This window comes from Ornithorhynchus anatinus, chromosome 1, assembly GCF_004115215.2.
Source record: "Ornithorhynchus anatinus isolate Pmale09 chromosome 1, mOrnAna1.pri.v4, whole genome shotgun sequence".
Classification (NCBI taxonomy): Eukaryota; Metazoa; Chordata; class Mammalia; order Monotremata; family Ornithorhynchidae; genus Ornithorhynchus; species Ornithorhynchus anatinus.
The window spans coordinates 128,690,909-128,713,480 of NC_041728.1; the positions used below are offsets into that span (position 1 = coordinate 128,690,909).

Below are 22,572 nucleotides of genomic sequence, written 5' to 3' on the forward strand. Positions count from 1 at the left end.
GTGTTTCAGTGGTTGAGGTCCAGTCTTGGCATTTATGCTCTTTCACCAGGATGGGTGAATCTCAGTAGGGCTGACTAACTTGAAAGTTGCCCAAATGTAAGGAGGAAGATGGCTAGATGACCACTAGCTGTTTGTCAATCGGTCAATTATATTTATAAAATAAATGTTGGTATTTGTTAAGCGCTTACTATGTGCAGAGCACTGTTCTAAGCGCTGGGGTAGATAGAGGGCAATCAGGTTGTCCCACAGGAGGCTCACAGTTAATCCCCATTTCACAGATGAGGTAAATGAAGCACTGAGAAGTGAAGTGATTTGCCCACAGTGCCACAGCTGACAAGTGGCAGAGCCAGGACTCGAACCCATGACCTCTGACTCCCGAGCCTGGGCTCTTTCCACTGAGCCACTTTGAGCACTAACTGTGTGCAGAGCACTGTACTAAGCGGTTGGGAGAGTGCAAGACAACCCTGAACAGATACATTCCCTGCCCACAGAAAGCTCACGGTCTAGGAGACAGACATTAATATAAATAAATAAATGACAGATATGTACATAAGTGCTGTGGGGCTGGGAGGGGGGATGAATAAAGGAAGTAGGTCAGGGTGATGCAGAAGGGAGTGAGAGAAGAGGGAAGGAGGGCTTAGTTAAGGAAGGGGAGATGTGTCTTCAAAAAGGCTTTGACGTCAGGGAGAGTAATTAATCAGTTAACCTGTTGTTTCTTCCAAAAGATTTATCATTATCATTACCTTCCATACTTACACACAGAAGGGACCCACTGATACATTTCCATAATGGAGGGGATTTCCCGGACAGCAAGGCAGGATGAGGTACCTGAGGCTACGAGTAATTTCATCCACTATTCTCCGCTGACGTGTGCAGAGGAACCCACGGCCAGTCCTACTACAGGCTGCTTCTTCAACTGACTTTCCAGACCGTGGGCTCGGGTTTCAAAAGAAGGTTCAGAGAAACATCTGGATACGTAGTGAAAAGTGACGAAGTGACAGTAAAACTCAACGCCCCGGCCCGAGGGACACATTCGAGGTAGGTTTGTAGCGGCTACTAGCTCGTTGCTGGGCCACTCAAGTTCTTGTTGACTCTGCTTGAGAATTGGCTGAAACATATATAGGTGCTTTTCATATCTGAAGGCATCACTGATGATAAAATACACCTGTGAATGTGTGGCTAAAAAGACCAATAGAAAGCTGGGTCTACCTATAATGCTTAGGAGAAGCATTCACTGGCATTATGTAAAAATGTCCAAAAAACTTGACCAAAGGGTCTTTTACCCATGGGATGAGAGGGATAGGCATCATGGTAACTCTAGCACTCTGTCTCTAATGAAGACCTAATCTAGACTTTGTCTTGCCCTGCGTAAATAGTGTTTTGCATTTACACATAGATACAGGAGAAAGTGTCCATTTAAATGTGTAGCCTAGTGGAAAGGGAGTCAGGGGACCTGGGCTCTGATCCCTGCTCCGCCACTTGTCTGCCGTGTGACCTTGATTCTATTTATTGCTATTGTTTTTGTCTGTCTCCCCCGATTAGACTGTAAGCCCGTCAATGGGCAGGGACTGTATCTGTTGCCGATTTGTCCATTCCAAGCGCTTAGTACAGTGCTCTGCACATAGTAAGCGCTCAATAAATACTATTGAATTGAATGAATGACCTTGGGCAAATCACTTCACTTCTCCGTGCCTCAGGTACCTCATCAGGTAAAATGGGGATTGAGACTGTGAGCCCCATGTGGGACAGGGACTGTGTCTGACCCGATTATCTTGTACCTGTTCCAGTGCTCAGTACAGTGCTTGGCACATAGTAAGCACTGAACAAATACCAGTTATTAACATTATAAATTGTGAGGTTGAGAGGTTAGGTCCCAAAGATGGCCAACAGCTTCATCGGGCATTTAGGAGATTTGAGTTTCCTGACCTTTCCCCATCAGTAACCCATGCTCTTCTTGCTCCACTGCTCTGGAATTAGCGGTACTTTCCTTTCCGTTTGGCAACCGCTGCACTTTTCTTTAATTTGGTACCTGCACGCTAAGGAATAGATATTATCAACTTATACTAAATTTCTCCTAGGTGTCGTTAAAGGTTCGACTACCCAGCCAGGGATGGAACAACTACCAACCACAGCAGTTTTCAGATTGTGAGCCCCGAGGGACAGGGACCATGTCTAATTCCCACATCTTCCGATGCTTAGTCATTCATTCATTCATTCATTCAATAGTATTTATTGAGCGCTTACTATGTGCAGAGCACTGTACTAAGCGCTTGGGATGAACAAGTCGGCAACAGATAGAGACAGTCCCTGCCGTTTGACGGGCTTACAGTCTAATCGGGGGAGTCCAGTTCTCTGAACAAAGTAAGGACTTGGTAAATATTATCGTTAATACCACTGCTTGGAGTCAGAAGGGAAACCGTTCCAGGGTTCTGAGGATTTTACGGCTTCTTTTTAATGTCATCCTTTTTGAGACCTGCTGGACTATTCACTATCTCACTTAAACACGTCTGTCTATATACCTGAACGTCGGCCACTCTCGGATGCCCTGGTTCTGCCTGGGCCTGAAGCAAGTCTGTTAGCATTAGAGCTTCCCTCGCAGACTTCTACAGGATGCCCAGGGCTTCAATCAGCTCTCCCCTCCACCTCTTCACCTTGCCAACCCCAGCATATTTATTTCAGTGGAAAGAATCCGAGAATAACAGCCAGGAATCCTAAGTGGAAGATCGGAAACGTTTGCTTTATATACAAGAACAACATATTTACAAAAATCAGGTGTGAATTATGTACATAAAACACAAGAGGTGTTCCATGGTAATCACTGTATAAATTAAGATAATAAATATGAGGGGAATAGGTCCCATCCTAAGGCACAAAACCTTCTCTTCAAGATCCAACGGGGATCCAGGTGTTCCCCTCTCATCCGTTTCCTCTGTTAGGATCATCACAGGAACTGTGGGGACGCCCCCAACGAACAGTTGATGCTATACAATATCCAAATTGTGTGGTGGAATAAAACAATATGTCATCACACGCACGTAGCAACAGGAATATCACAAGGTATTTAACACCAGCCAATCATTTTCTGACGTTTCAACAAAAACACTTTTCCATCTCGTTGTTTTTACAGAACACACATTGAAATACAAAATGCTTTGTGTAAACAGACTTCTGTTTTTCCCGCTAGTAATGTACATTTTTTCAATGGCCTCCTGACCGCCCCCTAAAAGAAAAGATTTCAATATAGTGTGGGAGTGGAGGAATGAACAATGAACACTGGGACCGAAATGCCTCAAATCCAGCTGCAAGATTCCTGGGGGTGCGGCTCTTAAATATGTGAGTTTTTCAGAATTTAAGCCCAGCTTTTCCCCGGTGGCCTGAGAGAAAAAAAATCTCCCAAGAATGGAAAAAAAATTCAGTGTGAGCAATCTGCTCATACTAAATCCACAAGGAGTCTTGGCCAGCTGCTCTTCAGAGTCAACGGACTAAAAAAAATGCTTTCCAGGGAAACCTACATCAAATCAATCAATCAGTAGTATTTAATGAGCACGCACTGTGGGCACGGCATTGTGCTACGTGCTTGGGAGTTGGCACGACACGATCCTTGTCCACAAGGATCTGGGGGTCAGAAGGACCTGGGCTCTAATCCTGGCTCTGCCATCTGTCAGTCGTTCGATGTTGGGTGAGTCACAACTTGTCTGTGCCTCTGTTACCTCATCTGTAAAGTGGGGAGTAAGACTCTGGGCCCCACACGGGACATGGACTGTGTCCAACCTAATTAGCTTGTACCTAACCAGGCACTTAATACAGTGCCTGGCACATAGAAAGCACTTTAACAAATACCACAAAAAACCCTTCTCCAAAAACAAACAAAAAACTCAACCCACCTTGCAGTTGATCTCCAGTTAATATAAACATAAATCATCATAGTCCAAAAATGGCCCTCCTATTTCCATTTTCCAGGGAAGAGTGAGCTTTATTAGTCTCCCTTGTTAAGTCACCACCTAAAGTTTGCAAAGAGGAAACTCTTGGCCCGAACTCAATTGCAATCAATTTTCCTTTTATCCTGGGTCCACCCAAATTACTGCTGCTGGTGGAAACATATTCTAAGGGGAAACTACCGGTATTTCCTTCCTTATACTATCCACTGGTTTGATAGCTTTTCTTAAAATCACAAAACTCACTCAGAAGTTTAACTTTCCAAAAATGATGATTTGCTTGGGCGAAATCATCGGATGCCAAGGCTGCATCACTAGGCTAGTGGTTACGAATCCATCCGGGGAATCGGCAAACTTTGATCTGTGCTTGGCTTCCGAGGAATGAGAGAGAGACAAATGAGGGAATATCTGTAAAAACACTGAAGGAGAGGAGGCCAGAAAATAGGCTAGTCTATCTGATTCTTTTTCTTGACCTGGCAGGAGAACGGGTCCTAGCCCACTTAGCCTAGGCATCTCTGCTCCTCTAGACATCAGAAACCTCGGGTGTCCCTCTGGTGTGCCTCACGTGTGGATTGGTGGACGGTGTAAGCAACAAACACAAGAATCGAGGTTCCTCTTTCTCCCGTCACAGCCTGGACCTCAAAAAGGCACCAAAGAGGCATTGTTTAGTGAATGAGAAAGATTAAACAAGGCCCCCCAACTTCTGGGGTTGAGGTGGGGTTCTTTGCTGCATGAGTATAACAAGCATAAAGATGATACGGGGAAGAGGCCCCGCATGATGGACAGAGCACGGGCCTGGGAGTCAGAAGGTCATGGGTTCGAATCCCGGCTCCACCACTTGTCTGCTGTATGGCTGTGGGAAAGTCACTTCACTTCTCTGGGCCTCCGTTACCTCATCTGTAAAATGAGGATTCAGACTGGGAGCCCCAAGTGGGGCAGAGACTGTGTCCAACCCAATTGTTGTTCCACCTCAGTGCTTAGGACATTACCTGGCACATAGTAAGTGTTTAATACCAAAATTATTATTATTATATAATAAAACAGACCATTTTCAATGCAGAACCCTCGGATAGCAATCGATGTCCTTTTTTTGTAAAGTTTCAGGGAAACTTTGAGAGACACGGAGAAACAGCCTAGTGTAAAAAACCATGATCTCATGGGCCTGGGATTCAGAAGACCTGGGTTCTAACCTCAGCTCCCCAACCTGCCTGCTGTGTGACCTTGGACAAGTCACTTAACTTTTCTGTGCCTCAGTTTCTTTAACTGTAAAATGGAGATTCAATACCTGTTCTCCCACTTACTTAGACTGTGATCCCTACGTGGGACAGGGCCCGGATCCAACCTGACCAATTTGTATCTACCCCAGTGCTTATCGCGGAGTAAGTGCCTAATAAATACCATAATAATAATTATTATTATCATTATTAGGCACATTAGCCTAGTTGCAGGTGGGAGGGCAGTTTGAGTTACGGTGCTTCCTCTACGATCGGTGGCTCAGTCAATGCACATTCCTAGTTTAGGTGAAGTCCTTTGGAGTAGAAGACCAATATGATTCTTTCCACAATCTAGGGACTGAAAACTAATTCCTCTCCCATCGCCGGAGCTCTCTTTAATCTCCTCAGAAGACTGCTTCTGTTCTGACTAAAGGTGAATCTAGCCAGGGTAAGATGGGTAAAATCGCCTTCCCCACCTCTTGCTGCATGCCCCATATCCAGCCAGGCAGTGGAGGCAGGAGGAAAAGGGGTTGCTTTTATACAGCTCAGGAGGGATCTTCTACCCCTTTAAACTGTAAACTTCTCAGGACCAGGGAATGGCTCTCCCAAGCACTTAGTACACTGTTCTGCACATGGAAATGCTCAATAAATACCACTGATTGGTTGATTGAACAAAGGGTTCTTCTATAACAGCGTAGCCTTTAAATGGCAGCTCTGACCCTAGGCAAACTACATAAAGCCTTGGGATTTGAGGGGCCCTGAATTTTTCTATTCCTGGCAGGCTTGGGCTGAGGAGAGTCCGAGCTCTGAAAATCCAAACTTGGTAAAGCTTAAACACGAATTATTACCAACCCTCGAAAATGGTGGTAATAGGGAGCCCAGAATATCAACAAGAATGTAAACCCCCAATACTGTCTCATTTTTAAGGAGTTATGCTCTAGAGATGGAAAAGAAGGTCCCCAATGGACAAATGTAATCCCATTTTCTCAAGATGTTTGCCCTTTTAAGGTCACAGACCTGGCTAACAATGTTGTCTGTGCCTCCTGGATAATATTTCGGGGTCTAAGGCAGGCAGACTTCAAATCCCTCACAAACTCTGTGTAGATTAAGGACTCCAGTAGGGTGTTAACAAAAGGCCTTTGAGGAATTTAAAAAAAACCCCTGTAGCACCTAAGGAACCAGAAATGGTAAATCACAGTATATAAGGTCCATAAACACCCTCTACCTGGAAGCAGGACTTCTTATCCTTTAGTTCTCGAATACGCTCACGTTCCCAGACCCCATAAAATAGAATTTGAACTTTACGTCTTCTGATCCTGCCACTCTTCATTTCTATTGAATATTCTCAACTGGAATGTCTGCAAGGTTTGGGGGTCTATTTAGACGTACTACTTGAAAGCTCAGGTATCTTTCAAAACAATGCTCAAAAGTTTTACTAAGACCATTCACCTCCTGGCTTTCCTCTGGCACCCCTGAAACATCGATTTCTAATGTTGGAAGATATGACCGTCCACCTAATCTCAAGATCTCCACTGCAAACTCTCTTGTGAGAGGGGCAGAAGAAATGAAGATGAGATCCTGGAGGAGAGGTCTGGAAGGAGAAGGGCGATTTTTGCCCTCAGAACCCCATCCACTTATGGGTTTATATTAAGGATGTTTTTCCCCGACCGTTAAAAAAATACATTGGTAAACGATTGATATATATCAGTGTACCATTAAATCACTTGCTCATTCCTAATGGGATCTTTAACGACACACCACGTATACCTCCCAGTGAGCTTCCAGGGACTTTGTGGCCTTGGAAGTCCCGTGGGGAGGGGCGGGGGTCCGAAGGAGGCCCACAGTGAGCAGTAACGGGCCAAACTCAACAGGCTCTGAGTTCCGATCCCAGCTCTGCTCCTGACTTACCGGGAGACCCTAGTCCATCGCAACGTCTTCATACTTTACATTTCTCATCTGTAAAATGGGGCTAATAATACTGACTTGCCCACGGGTTGTGAGGAATCACACGAATGACTGCAAAGCATTTTGCAAGTATTAAAAATTCTAAAAAATGTTAAGTAATCACAACAGCAACTACAGATTAGGAGGTGGTAGCACTCCTGTTGGCTAACTAGCTGCTGGAAAGAGGATTTCAGAATGCCTTTATTTTGTTTTCTTCCTTTGCAAAAGGCTGGTGTTCTCACAGGTACTATTTGTCAAAAGGCATATGTGAAAGAGCAACCCGGTCAAAATAAGTGGGAATTTGGTGGTAGGGACAGAAAAGCATCTGCCGAAGGTCACTTGCACACGTTCTGCGTTCCGTGACCGTCACCATGTTCGGTCACTGCCCGCGAGAATATGCCACGGCACTGGATAGGTCATTCTACATGCCATGGGACTAAAACTGCCCATTACACCATTTCCCCTGAACGATTCTGAACTGATTTAGTTTGGCCGGGTAGCTGGGTTGCTTTATCAAAGAGACCTGCACTATTGCCAGAGCTGGCTGGTGAATTTTCTTCTGAGAAGCTGCATCCTTCTAGCAGGCAGGGTTCCTCTTGACTGGTAGCCCACAGAGAAGAGTAGCACCATGAGAGGCCAATATGAACTCCAACCAGCTGCCAAGTTTGCCAGGTGGGTGTTAACTGTCCCGTCCTTCGTTCCTGCTGTTCCGTGAAGCCAACGTCGGTGCCCTGGCGGGTTCAGGGGTTGGGGGAAGGGTGGGCACAGGCTGCACAGAACGAGGTCAAGCCTCGCTGGCCGGCGTACTGCGGTTCAGCTCCCTGATCCCGTGTAAGATCCTCTTCATGTGTCCCACTTTGGTCACTCCCAGGTCCTGAGAGAGGGAAATCAAGGAGGGGAATCAAAAGGAAGAAATACTAAGCACCGGGCAAGGGCTACAGAAGAACGGTCAAACGTCACGGAAATTTTAAAGGAAGATGACCCCCTTGTAGTGACCTCGCATGCTACAGATGATCTCCAAACAATTCTTCCCAAGTCAGATACTACAACCAACCGTCCCGGAACACACAATATGCAGTGAGCAAAATGCAGGGAAAATTGCAAATGTAAGCCACGTAATCAGCAGAGTTAACAGTTTGCTTTGTTTTTTAACCTTCCAAGGAATAAAAGCCTGCAAGCTTCAAATTCCACAAACCCCAACCCTGGCTCAACGTAAAATTCGCATAGCCAAACCCTAGGTATCCCAGACCTTCACAGCTACAAGCACTCAATCCACAAGGATCGCAAGTTTGAACAAGTCACCCACAGAAAATTCCAAATTCCACAGAGATCAAAAAGTCAAGCCAGATCTTGCTCGCTCTGGTGGAAGTGAGTTTTCAAATTCTCCCTATTTTGTGACGATCCTGGTGTTGGAAAGCAATCGGCAAGACTGAAAGCTCCGATATCTTTTCGGGGGGGGCTTCTGGGGGATTTTAACATGAGAAATGGTGATCGGTTGACTTTTCCGTCTACACGCCGATCATTTTGAGCTACGATTCTAGCCTCGACTGACTAAAATTCAGCTGAAATCACAACCTGAATGATTCGTAACAATGACAGAGACTGTAAATGGGGGAGTCTGACGACGGACCCTTCCGCTGCTCTTCCTCACTAGGGAAATACGTCGATTCTGAGAGTTAATTCTGTTCGAATGTGATACAAAAAGGACATTTTCAGGCAGAGGCAGGGCATAGGCTGGCGCCAGTTGACCATTCCCTGTGTAGCTGCATTCCCATTCTTTGCTCAAATGAGGCTCTGGGGAGGAAAGGGAGTAAACGAGACCACACTAGGACCCACCCATCCACCGCTTGGATCGATAGGGAGAATGGAGTCCAGCTCCTAGCACATTCAGAATGGCAAGCCAGGCAGGCTGCAGCTGGCCATTTCTCGCACAGTCAACACGAAAGTACCTTGAGGTCCCTCCGCTCGAGATGCAGGAGCTCAGAGCCCCGGACGTCATGTCGGATGAAGATTTCCTTATACTCACAGAGACTGAGGTGCTCAAGCCAGGCTGCGACCTCCTCCGTCCCCCAGAGGTGAACTGTCAGAAATGAGGAAAGCAGGAGGGCATTGAGTACCCCGAACCATAGAGCACAAAACAGAGAGAGCAAGAAATCCCAGAAGACCCAGTGCTCCAAAAGAGAACAGAGTGGATCGGCAGTCACTGCCATTTTGCAACAGAGGACTTGTCCTCGTCTCATTGATTAAGAAAGGGAGGCCAGATCGAATCGATCATTCTCCTCAACAGAAAAATAAGTGAAAAAGGGAGTAAGGCGTCTGTCCATGCCAAGAGCAAGTCACACTTTTGCTGGTCACCGTCCACCACATCACACGCGACCTTAAAGGTAACCGCTTCGCCAGAGACGGGAGTTATGCTCCCCGAGTGAACACTGTGAACAGCAATTGAACGGTTACCCCCTGCCCAGGCTTGCTTCTAGACTACAGTTTAACACTGCAGCCACGGCGGTCAAGCCTTTATCTGACGGAAGATGGACTTGCCGCAGTCACCGACAGACATCCAACTCCTTGAGCTTTTTTTTTCAGAGAGGAAACCGGAAAGGAATCACGAGCTCAAATGAGAGGAAACGCCACCCCCAGTTTCAGGCTTAAGGATAGAGTTCTCATTCCCCTGGGAGAGAAGAGAGCAGCCACATAAGCACTGATCGTACCCATAGAGATTTGAGGGTGAAATACTTTGAAGGCAGTCAAAAAAATTAAATGAAACAATGGGAAGAGAGTTACTGGGTAGCCCTCCGATTTGTGATTTCATGCGGCAGTTTGTTGAGTCTGATCACTAGGCTCGATCGGTAGGATCCCTCTAAGCTCTTGTGGGCAGGGAACACGTCCTGTTATATTGAACTCTCCCCAACGCTCAATATAGTGCTCGGCACGCAGTAAGCGCGCAATATATATGATCAATTGATTGGTGCTCGGGATACCCATTGCTGTTGTTGATAATTAGATTGGTGTCATGATTAAAGCCAGCGAATCAATAAGGAAAACATCAACCACATTGGAGGAAGCAGGAGTGGTGACAGTTTGGGGGTACTGGGGTACGCAGCCCTATGGACCTTAGTCACCTTGGTCTCTACCCTTGTGAAGCTCATCTCCTCTCCCCACCCGATATGGTAGCTAATAGCAGAAATGGCGATTGGTTGACTTTTCCATCTACACAATGAGAAGCAGCGTGGCCTAGTGGATAGAGCAGGGGCCTGGGAGTCAGAAGGACTTGGGCTCTAATCCCGGCTCCACCACTTGTCTGCTGTGTGATCTTGGGCAAGTCGCTTCACTTCTCTGTGCCTCAGTAACCTCCTCGAAAAAATGGGGATTAAGACTGCACTCCATGGGGACAGGGACTGTGTTCAACCTGATAAGCTTGTAGTAGGCGCTTAACAAATACCGTAAGGAAGAAAAGAAAGTTGTCTCTGGTTTTGGGTTGGGGATTTCAATTCAGAGTGAGGTTGCAGGAAGAGTTTACAGCTCCAACAGAACCCACCTAAGAAGGAACCATTTCTGTTTGGGAAAAGTAGCAACTCTTTAAAGACAACGTTGGTTCAACACGTGCACAAAACATGTAATGGGAAGAAACCCAGTGAAAGAAAAGGAGAGAGAGTACATAAATCAGGAAAAGAGGGCCAAGAGACCCAAGTGTAGAACAAAGACACAGACAGGGAGGGAGCAGGGTAGGTACCCGGGAGTCCCATACTGCTACGAGTTTCCTTGTTCTTGTTGTTTTTCTCCTTTTTAAACTTGGTCACGAGGCGGAATTTACCACTGCGGCTTCGCTTGGAATAATCCAGCACCAGGTTCTGTGGGAAAAATACAGTGAGTTACGTGGGCAGGAACCAAGCCACATCTAGAGAAATACAACCGGCAACAACGAGGCTGGGGAGTATACGGAGATATGAGAAAGGGGACCACAGCTCTAGTCAACCTCACCCTGAAATTCGAAGACACGTAGTATTTACCACAACGTAACCATAGCAAGTTAGGATTACAGGAAGGAGAACCCATTCAGGGAGCTAATACCTCTTCGTCGCTGGGTTCCATGAGCTGCCAAAGCCAGGGAATGTCTGCCAGCTTCCTAAGCTGAAGGTCCATGTCTGTCAAGGCTGTCCTGAGCTGCTCCTTCTGTGGAGGATCCAACTGCTACACCACAGGCAGAAAACACAACAGGAGTGAGGCTCTTAATTTGACAAAGAACACCAAGCTTGGGGTATTTGCTCTAGGGTTGAGCTGAATGGTTTTTAGAGGGCTGTCGTAATTTGTAGAAATTACTACCATATTTTGCAAAAACGATAAAGGTAGGCACAGACTCAAATACTTTCCTGAAGAAAGACAAAATGAGTCTGACAAACTGAAGAAAGGCAAACTGAGTCTGTCCATCACAATAACCAGGTGACCCAAGTCTGAATGGGACTGGACTTTTCAGCTCTCTGTGGGCAGGGAACGTGTCTGTTACAGTGCTATACTGTCCTCGCCCAAGCACTTAGTCCAATGCTCGGCACACAGTAAGCATTCAATAAATACGACTGACTGACTTGTAGCCTTCCTTTTATGGTTCACTGCTACTAACGCGCAGTGTTTTTGCAGCCTGGGGTTGTAGTCCCAACAGCTTGCCAGGGTATTTGTGTAAAAGCATCATCGCACGATTGGAAGTGGCCAGACTGCTGTGTCCCACCCCCAACCCCGGGCACTACCCTCTGAAAAGGAAGGATATGGGGAGATTCATTCAATCGTATTTATTGAGCGCTTAACGTGTGCAGAGCACTGTACTAAGCACTTGGGAGAGTACAATACAAAATAGACACATTCCCTGTCCACAATGAGGGGTGGAAGACACACAATCCAAATACATTAATTAGAGATATATACGTATGTGCTGTGGGGCTGGGAGAGGGGAAGAACAAAAGGAGCAAGTCAGGGCGATGCAGAAGGGAGAGGGAGAAAAGGAAAGGGGGTGCTTAGTCTGAGAAGGCCTCCTGGAGGAGATGTGCCTTCGATAAGGATTTAAAAGGCCGGGGAGAGTGACTGTGTGTCAGATGGGCACCAATGCTCCAGTTCTGGGGCTACTTGCTAGTCTCTCCTTACGTATCTGTTGCCAATCCCCCCATTCTCTTTGGATTTTTAGATTGTGAACTGCCCGCCACTCCCCAACGAACCGGGACCGTGTCTAATACCCACTAGGTATTTTTTCCCAGCTCTCGGTACAGTGCTCTGCCCCCAGGCAGCACTTGATAGAGTCTCTTATTACCACTGCCAACTTTGTTTCAAATCCATCTTTCCTTTTTAACGGTAGTCTTAAAATACATTTGATTGTGCCAGTATTTTCATCTCCTCATCAAACAAGGTGCAAAGACAACCAGCAGGCTAACTGATACACTTCAGGTGTTCATACAGCCTTTCCGCTAGGTGACTTTAAGAAAGTCACATAGCCTTTCAGAGTCCCAATTTCTTCAGCTGTAAAGGGGCAGAGGCAACATGGCCTAGAGGAAGATACACAGGACTAGTTCTAGCCCCAGCTTTGCCTTTTGCTGTGTGATCCTGGGCAAGTCATTTAATTTCTCTGTGCCTCAGTTTCCTCATCTAGAAAATGGAGTCAATATACCTATTCTCCCTCCCTCTTAGACTCTGAACCTTGTGTGGGCAGGGATAGGGTTTGATCTGTTTACTTTGTATATACCCAAGCACTGTTCTAAGCAAGTAGTAAGTGCTTTAAAAATATCATTATTATTATTATTATCATTTTTATTACTAAACATATCAAAAATTGGGGGAAGGGTATGACAGTACAGTGATAGGCAGTATTTTCAACGGGATAACTACTGCCATTATGGAATCTCCATCCTTTGAGGTCTTCAAAAAATGATTGGTCAACTACCTATCCAGAATGGTTTCAGCCAGGAGATGGGGGGCTGGATCAAGAGGTCAACTGAGGCTTCCTTTAGGCCTACTACTCATTCTATGATTTTGTGACTGCACCTGTAAATTTAGGACAAGATCATTTCAACCCGTGACAAAGCAAGTGGATCTCGACTCTCATATCCTGCTCTTCTTGCACGCCGAACTAGGCGTCGAGATCCCGGCTACCTATCTAGCGACAGGAAATAAAACCCTACCTGCCGGAAAACACGAGAGCCAATTCCCCACTGATTTTCCAATCTTACCAAGGCCATTTTCCCAGACAGCAGCAGTTCTGTCTCGCTGTGCAGGGCTTTGATGCTATTGACCATTTCAACGACAAAGCTGCAGTTGAGTCCCTGAAGGAAACAGATAGATAGGTAAGGGATTCCAGGAGACGCAGAAATCGGTAAACCCTAAACCAGAAAAAGACCGAAAATACCTCTGTGGTTTTGGACTTGGCGTAGACTCGATCCATGGCTTTGGAGCTGGCGTTGACAGCATGAGCAAGCTCCTGTTCCATGTCTTGATAGGACTGGGCTATTTCCCGGATGCTAGGGAGAGAGGAAAAGAGAATATTTTAAGTAGGTTCTTATTCTACCCTCAATCTGGGGGTAGTAGAAGTTAGGAGCAGAATCTGGGCACAGCAGATCTCTAGCTCAGACGACCTGAGTATAAACCGAAGAGGACAGTAGCCTCCCTCATGACTGGGTCACAGTTAAAGTCCTAGGAAGCGGCACGGTCTAGTGGACAGAGCAAGGCCCTGGGAGACAGAGGACCTAATCCCGGCTCTGCCACTTTCCTGCTGTGTAACCTTGGGCAAGTCACCTAATTTCTCTGTGCCTCAATTTCCTCATCTGTAAAATGGGGATTAGGTCCTACTCCATCTACTTATGGGACAGGGACTGTGTCTAACCTGAATATCTTGTATCTACCCCAGTGCTTGTTATGGAGCCTGGCACATACTAAGGGCTTAACAAATCCATTATTATTAATAGGACACTCTTGAGAAAGGATATCAAAACCCAGGGAAAACTGGGCAGATGAGTTTATCTCCATCCCCAGATTTTCTCCTGGAATTTTTTTTTACCATGCACAGGTAAAAATCCATCAAAATGTAATGGTAAGGTGCACCTAGAAAAAAAACCAAGAGTGTCCTTAGGATTATCTGTGGCCACATTCTGATAATGGACCAGTAGCTCTTCCCATGGTTGCTATGGGCCAGCATTCTTCTAATGAAAACTGCGTGCCACAGTTCATCCGTGAATACAACTCCTGGAGAATAGGCTTATAAAGCTGGGTAAGGAATCTAGAAACCACTTTACTCAACCAGACTGTACCTCATATCTTGGGATTTGTGAGTTGATGGTAAAAGAATTTTCTTCCAGAAACTCAAACAGACATGACAGTGTAAAGTAGAAGAATGGCGTGAATCAAGTGTGAAGGTAAGGAAAAATTCTCAGTTCTATGAGTCTATAAGTGGACACTTTATTATCAAGTAGTATTTACGAAGTGCCTATAGGAGCTTGATACTTCACGTAGGTGGCTAACAGCGAAAGGAGAAAGAGGTGAGGGGGGTGGGGGGATCTCTGTCTCCCCCAAATCCCCTTCCTTCAGTGTAACTCAGAAAACCAAGGGACCCAAAGCCAAGCTTCACCAGCTGGGAGGAGAAGACTATGAGCTGAGAAAGGAGATGAAAGAACCCCACCTGTGAATCAGAGCTCCAGCTGCCTGACCAAACAGGTTCATCTGCGTGGATTCTTCCTCTGACATGATCTCTGGGGGCAGGGAGAAGGAGGGTGGTCGAGACAGCTCACATTTCTGCTTGTCTTCCCAGGATTTGAGGGTGCTTTCAAATGCCTACAGAAGCCAAAACAATCTGTAAAATACCTCTTTTCCCTCCGCGTGTCTTCCACAAAGTGGGCACTGTTACTGAGAGAGGTTGCGGAATCGTCATTCTGGGACAGCTTTAGACCTGAACTGCGTTTGGTGCAGACCTGCTTGCAGCAGGGCCTCTCAAGGTCTCTTCTGGCCCAGAAATTCTTGGCCTGAGGAAATGTCTTTAAAGATTTAAAAATGTTACATTCCTTGGGGGTTTCCTTTCCTCTGTCTAAAACTGAACTTCTCCCCTTCTCTGGTACATTAATAATTATCTCATTACCCACTCTTCCTCCTAACTTTCACACCTGTCGTTAACACCACCATTTTCCATCCCAGAAGCCGGAATACCTTGTTGACTTCCTCAACTCTTCACTAACAGTGGCTACCCATCTCCTCCCATTATCAACATTAATGGCATTTACTGAGCGCTTACTGGTGCAGAGCACCGTACTAAGTGCTTGGGAGAATACAAGAGAGTTGGTTGATACGTGCCCTGGCCTCCACGAGCTTACAGTCTGGAGGGGGAGACTGGCATTGATTTATATAAATAATTTATAATAAAGAATTTACAGACATGTACATAAGTACTGTGGGGTTGAAGGTGGGGCAAATATTACATGTCAAAGGTCATGGATCAAAATGCACAGATGATGTAGAAGGGAGAGGGAACCGAGGAAAAGAGGGCTTAGTCAGGGAAGTCCTCCTGCTTCCATTACTGAGCAGAAGCTCTTTATCATTGGCTTCAAGGCCTTCCACCAGATTTCTTCATTCTTCACCTCAGCTCTCTCCTCCCACTTCTCCCCGGCATGTACCCATTGCTCAATCCAAGCTCATCTAGGAAATGTTTCCCTTCTCGACTCTTCTGCCCTCTCCCCTTTACTCGGACTGTTCCCCAGGCCTGCAACTCCTCACCCCACAAATCCAAAAGACCACAGCTCTCTCCATCTTCAAAACCCTCCTAAAAAAATCCTTCTCCACTGGAAGCTTTCTCTGACTCATTCAAAATACCGGAGTCACATCAATCCAGCACCACCCTTAGAACTTTGCATTTTATCCCAATCCTCAACATTTGTGTACCCATGAATTGTACTTTCCAAGCACTTAGTACAGTGCCCTGCACAGAGTCAGCGCTCAATAAGTACGATTGAATGTACATTTTTAGGTATGCATTCAATCATTTTGGTTATTTCCTCCTTACCAGTTCTATCTTTGTTCTTCCTCCTGCTCCCGCTATTTGTAAATACATTTTGTCTACCTCTAGATGGTGAACTCCGGGAGGACAGCGGATATGGGTCTTCCTTTGATTATACTCCCAAGGACTTAATACAGTGCACAGTAGGTGCTCAGTGAATAAGACTGATGACGGTGGGGGTTGGAGAGTGCTCTACTTACCCTGTCTCTGGTGAGGGTCTGGGCCCGGTTCTTGTGGACGATTCGAATGTAACCTGGGGGCTGAATCCAGGCCTCTCCATCCACCTGCACAGGTACTCCCTCGTCTCCTAGGATGGCAATCTTCACCGTTCGGCACTGAAAGAAAATACCATAACGGATCATTTACGAACCAATCGGAGCTGAAGGATTTTCAAGGGTGGGTATTTTTCCAGTTTTCCCCAGAGGCCTTCGCCTCCCTGCTTCTCTCTTTCGTTGCTGCTATTGTTTCTGTGCTACAAGACTTATCTAGTTATTTCCCCTATGACAGACAACCTTTGCTGGGAGAGAAGACTGTTCGATGCAATCCGCTGTGGGTGAAACTCATTCTGAGGTATTTCTCTGATGGACGCAAAATCAGACCATCAGCATTAAATGCTAAGACACTCCAAGATGTCTTGTAATTCTTTTCCCTTCTAGTACTACACAAATATTTCAACACAAAACAGGAGGCAATGCCAGATACATAACAAAGATGCACTTTATTCAAGTAATTTCCTGGGGGAGAATGGACAAGCTATGGGAAAAAAACAAAAATCAAAGGGAACAGTAATGGTTGGGAATCAAATCTGGGCTTAATCATAGCACTGTCACTGGTTGACTCCACAACGTTAGTTGATTAACATCTTAGTTTATTCCACAGAGTCCTCTATCAACCCAGGTTTAGGGGGATAAATTATAACCGTCATAATCTAGGTGCAGTATAAAAAACTGCTATTCTCGGATGCCCAGCCCAGGGACGCTCTGAAGCCCTGGCACAAAATGAAGGAAGAAGAGAAGCAATATGGCTAAGCGCATGGGCCTGGGAGTAAGAAGGTCGTGGGTTCTAATCCTGACTCGGTCTTATGTCTGCTGTGTGACCTTGGGCAAGTCATTTCATTGGGATTCAGTTACCTCACCTGCAAAAAGAGATTGAGACTGTGAGCCCCATGTGGACTGTATCCAACTGGATTTGTTTGTCTACACCCCAATGCTTAGTAGAGGCCTGGCACATAGTAAGCGTTTAACAAATATTATTATTATTATGTGGGAAAGTGACTGTGACCAACACTATTAGCTCATATCTACACTAGTGGTTAGTATAGTGCCTAGGACATAATAAGCACTTAACAAATACCTTTTTTTTTTTCTAACGTGATGGCCTGCAAGCCTGGACAAATCCAGGATCAGAAATGGGACCTGAGTATCTCTTCCTGCCCCTGCAACCTCATCTCCGAGAGGAAGAAGGCTAAAGATACAAAATGAGTTCAGAGAGTGGACTGCTCTTCTCCAAAGCCAGGAGCCTAAACCTACACTAATGCTCTGAATTGTCAGAAACCAAATGTACAGGTGACAGCTTCAAGCGGAAGCAGTTTTGGACCGGTTTGGTGGAAGGCACCAGCACAGCACTCCCATTTCAGAGTGAACATCGCTTCCCAGCATCAGCATAGGGAGAAGTCACGTGGCCAACCGGAGCGAGAACACACCTGGGAGTCAGAAGACCTGGGTTCTAATCCCATCTCCACCACTTTCCTGCTGTGTGACCCTGGGTAAGTCAGAGAATTTCTCTGCACCTCAGTTACCTCATCTGTAAAACGGGGATTCAATACCTGGTCTCCCATCCCCTTAAACCGTGAGCCCTGTGTGGGACAGGGGCCAGGTTCGATCTGATTGTATCTACTCCATCTCTTAGCACAAAACAAGCACTTACCAAAAAAGCGCTACTATTATTAGTAGTGCTAATAATGATAATTCTATTTTTGCAAAATGATCTGGCCAGAAGAGTGAAGTGTGGATTGGAAATGCGAGAGGCCTGGAAGCAGCTCAGTGAGGAGACTTATGCATTTGGCAAGTCGAGATGGGACAGGTGCCTGAAATGGCTGTTTGTTACCTGCTATTATTCGATTCCTGGCTTTGGGCTAAAGCAATGCACAGGTGACGGGCAGATATGCCCTTATGCCTATTTAAGGAAGTTCACGCAAAACATTTGTGGAAGCAGAGCCTTCCCAAATGGCCCCTACATCTATTTTCAGTCACCAAAACCTATGGCAATAGCATAAATATGAAAACGTGTGCACAGCTCAGGTGCCAGAACATATGTGGGCCAGATGGGGTGTGAAAAAACTTTCTGATAAGCAAAAGCACACCTCTGCAGAGGAAAGGGAAACATCAATCCTGGTGCCACATACACAAAAAATGGCCAGAAAACCCAGACCCTCACCCAAATAAACCAAATCATCAGTGGCAGAATAATTCAAAAATATCACTGAAACTGTATGAACAGAAAACGGTCAGACACCGTCTCTGACCTGGAAGCCTAACAAAACTTTAAATGCCTCAAGAAGAATTTCTGTAGACTGTCCAGGCTAGATGGAACTGAACTGTGTTCTGCCAAAACTCATGACTGCATACTGTATTTGTCTAGAAAGCAGCTGGCAATTAGGGCGTTATCATCTGACAGCATGAGTCTGTTTGGATTCACTGTGACACGGTGTTGGTTTGGGTGCGTAGGTGATAACCATGTTTTGGCGATTGGACCTGGTAAAGTACTACTCTAAGATTTTCCTCAGTGTGGGATTTTGCAAAAACGCAACCCTCACATTATAGAACTGTACATCCGTGGTAGAGAGAACCCAACAGATATGAGCCGAATTGTACTTTCCAAGCGCTTAGTAGAGTGCTCTGCACACAGTAAGTGCTCAATAAATACGACTGACTGAATGAATGAATAGGAGCATCTGATAAATGGACCCACCAGAGTTACTGGCTTATTGGTTCCACCAGTGCGTGCATCTAGAAAATGAATCCAGAGAACACACAGCCTTTGGAAATGAGCTACAAGGCAGTAAGGACAGCGTGGCAGATAATGACACTCAAGAGCGCCATCCTGATGATTTTCAGTATAAACTGGATGAAGCAAAGTCCTAAACCAGAAAAAGAAGTATCTTGCACAAGTCTCTAGAGCGGTGTTTGGATCACCTAACTAAGCGCAATCACCCTTACCTGGGCAATCCGGTGATGTTGCAAGTTAATCACCCGAGAAACAGCCATCTGCATACTCCCAAATACTGCGACCACTTCCAAAATCTTATCGTCGAAGGATGGAGCCGTAAACATCTGAAAAAGGAGAAGGTTAGCCAGGGGATGATTTAAGGTTGGAAAATTATCTGATATTCTTTTGGTGATATTTCATCTTCATTTGTCCAGATGATTAGGCTTTTTTTTTTTTTTAAAGGTATGTGTTAAGCACTAAGTGCCAGGCATTATTCTAGGCACTGGGGTAGATAAAAATTAATCACGTTGGACACAGTCCACATCCCACATGGGGCTCACAGTCTTGATCCCTTTTTAAAGATGAGGTAAATGAGGCACAGAGGAGTGAAGTGATTTGCCCAGGGTCACACAGCCAACAAGAGGCAGAGCCGGGATTAGAACTCAGGTCTTTCTGATCCCTGGGACCGAGCTCTTTCCACTTGGCCATGCTGATTCTCTAGGTTTCAGTTCTTAGGTCTTTTACTGTTTATTCTGAGTAAAATTACCCGTATTGTTGCAAGGCATTTATAGAAGGCTAGGCCTTCAAGTAGCATGGGTTGCAAATTATTATCTGTTACTCTTACTAAAGGTGGAGAACGTGTCCTTTGGTAACTCTGAAACCCCAAGAAACAACAATCCAAGTTTATGAAGATGCCCTGAGAATTATTAGGTCAAGTTACTTAATTTCTCTGAACCTCAGTTACCTCATCTGTAAAAAGGGGATTAAAGTTGTGAACCCCATTTGGGACATGGATTGGGTCCAACCCTAGCAGAGTGATGGCATATAGTAAGCACTCAATAAAACACCATAAAAAAAAATCATGAGAGCTGAATCCTGAAATCACTCACACAGATCTTTTTGATCCAAATCTTCATTTTTGTTTAAAAAATGGCATTTGTTAAGTGCTTACTTTATATTAAACTATGTGTATTTTGAGCCCTGGGGTAAACATAAGTTCATCAGGTGGGATACAGTCCCTGTCCCACATGGATCTAACACTCAATCAGGAGGGAAAACAGATACTGAATCTCCATTATGCAGTTGAATAAACTGAGGCATAGAGAACTTAAATGACTTGCTCAAGTTCACACAGCAGGCAAGTAGTTGAGCTGGGATTAAAACCCAGATCCTCAGGCTCCCAGGCCTGTGTCTTTATCCACTAGGCCACACTGTTTCTGTTGTTCTTTCAACCACCCAACCAATCAATGGTATTTAGTGAGCACTTAATGTGTGCAGAGCACTGTACTAAGCACTTGGGAGAGTACAATGCAACAGAGGTGGCTGCCACATTCCCTGCACCCAAGGATCTTGCAGTCTAGAGGAGGAGCTTACACTGTGGCTTAAAGGCCACAATGCAAAAGTTTCTGGGAAATTAGTAATATGATCCCAACCTGCTCCCATCGGGAGCTCCCCCATTCCTGGAACTACTTACATCATCCTCCTTGGTACCTCCCCAGAAATTGGTGCCTCCTGCATAGCTGGGAATGTTGAGGACTGCAATTCCCTGAAGACTGGGCAAGGGGATTGGCCTCCCATCACACTGCACAGGAGCGATGGGGGAGATAGAAGAGGAGACAAAGAAAGAAGAGAGAAGGCATTTTGCGTTTATAAAACAAATCATATTAGTTAGCAACAACTGAAGTGCCTAGATAGAAACTGTCAGCAAGATTTTATTCTTGGGTAATTTTCACATTAATAGCTTTACTCTTGCTGTAAGGTGGATTTTTTTCTTCTTCTCCTCCCATTTTATGTATAACCGTCGAGGGGGGTGGAGAGGTTCGCGGGGGAGTTGAAAAGGCAGTCCAGGGATAGAATGAGGAAGAACACTGAAAGATTCAGTGAGGTAACCAGCAACAAGAACAATTTAAATAGCTGACAGAATCAGAATGTATTGATCGCCCAAAATAGACCAGTAACCTTCTCTGGCACTGCCAAGTTCAAAAGACAGTACCATAGTGCATTCTAACATTTAGTAAGAAAAAAATGATCCTAGGTTGCTAAAATGAACTCTTGAATGGCAAGCTTGAAATGTAACAAGGAACGGGAGAGTCAGTGAAAAATCGCAAGAGCAGAGCTTTCTAGTTCCTGACCTCCAACAGGACTTTCTGCTCCAAGTTCTTGTAAGTTCGGTGTAGTAATTCTTTGGTTCCCAGCACTCCATACCACATCATGTTCTTGGTACGACTTCTAAGGAAAGAAAACATTGATATGAAGGTGAGCACAGAGCCTGGAAATCTATTCTCCTGGAACAGTTGGCTACATCTATCAAAGACTGATAGGAATAAAGGCTGATTAAAATCATACTGTAACTGAAAACCAAACAAAAGTGGGAAAATTCCTCCCTGACCATACATTAACAAATATTCATTCATTCAATCGTACTTACTGAGCGCTTACTGTGTGCAGAGCACTGTACTAAGAGTTGGGAGAGTATAATATAACAATAAACAAACACATTCCCTGCCCACAAGGAGCTTACAGTCTATAAGGGGAGGCAGACATTAATATAAATTACAGACATGTACATAAGCGCGGTGTATACCAAATAACTGCTCTATATAGAGAAAAGAACGAATCACCAAACATCGGAGCGTGGGCACAGAAGATTAACTCTCATCTCGGCTTATGCAGTCGTTTCCGACCCATAGCGACTCCATGGACACATCTCTCTCAGAACGCCCCACTACCATCTGCACTAATTCTGGTAGTGTATCCATGGCGTTCTCTTGGTAAAATTACGGAAGTGGTTTACCATTGCCTTCTTCCGTGCAGTAAACTTGAGTCTCTGTCCTCGACTCTCTCCCATCCTACTGCTGCCCAGCATGGGTGAGTTTTGACTTGTAGCAAATGGCCTTCCACTCGCTAGCCACTGGCCAAGTTAGGAATGGAATGGTTAGGCCTCTGCTTGACTCTCCCTCCCGAAGTCAAGACAGGTAGAGTACTGGAAACTCTCCAGGTGTGATCCTGAGATGGGGAGATTGATTCTAGGTTGCTTGAAATATCTCTTTTCTAGAGATATACCTCACAGCTTTTAAGGTTTTTCCCAATTTCGGGGTTCCAAGGTCCATATGTGAACTACCTAAAGACTGGGATAGCCCCTCTCCAGGCCATTGTTTAATCAAATGGGATTTACTGAGGGCTTCCTGTGTGCAGAACACTGAACTAGGCTCTTGGTCCAATAAAATAAAGTTGGTAGACGAGATCTCTGCCCACAAGG

General features: G+C 45.4%; 1 protein-coding gene and 1 non-coding gene across 7 annotated transcripts in view; both read right to left on the reverse strand.

The window, feature by feature from the left end:
• Positions 1-7,276: 7,276 nt before the first annotated feature.
• The window catches only part of DGKD (diacylglycerol kinase delta), a 140,039-nt gene continuing 124,743 nt past the window's right edge, over positions 7,277-22,572 (reverse strand). For 5 of the 6 annotated variants that reach the window (XM_029065293.2, XM_039912853.1, XM_039912854.1 and 2 more), the window contains 11 exons: positions 21,446-21,542; positions 20,788-20,895; positions 19,325-19,438; positions 16,307-16,441; positions 14,742-14,893; positions 13,476-13,587; positions 13,300-13,392; positions 11,162-11,281; positions 10,824-10,941; positions 9,043-9,173; positions 7,277-7,967 (listed from right to left, as the gene is read on the reverse strand). In XM_029065293.2, coding sequence (XP_028921126.1) covers positions 7,878-7,967; positions 9,043-9,173; positions 10,824-10,941; positions 11,162-11,281; positions 13,300-13,392; positions 13,476-13,587; positions 14,742-14,893; positions 16,307-16,441; positions 19,325-19,438; positions 20,788-20,895; positions 21,446-21,542 — 1,270 coding nt within the window. In that variant the 3' untranslated portion in view covers positions 7,277-7,877. The remainder of the gene's footprint in view (positions 7,968-9,042; positions 9,174-10,823; positions 10,942-11,161; positions 11,282-13,299; positions 13,393-13,475; positions 13,588-14,741; positions 14,894-16,306; positions 16,442-19,324; positions 19,439-20,787; positions 20,896-21,445; positions 21,543-22,572) is intronic. The other variant, XM_039912852.1, reaches the window with a different exon arrangement.
• Positions 22,192-22,329, reverse strand: LOC114816500. Its single transcript, XR_003764285.1, has one exon. It is a non-coding gene; the product is annotated as a small nucleolar RNA SNORA7 (small nucleolar RNA).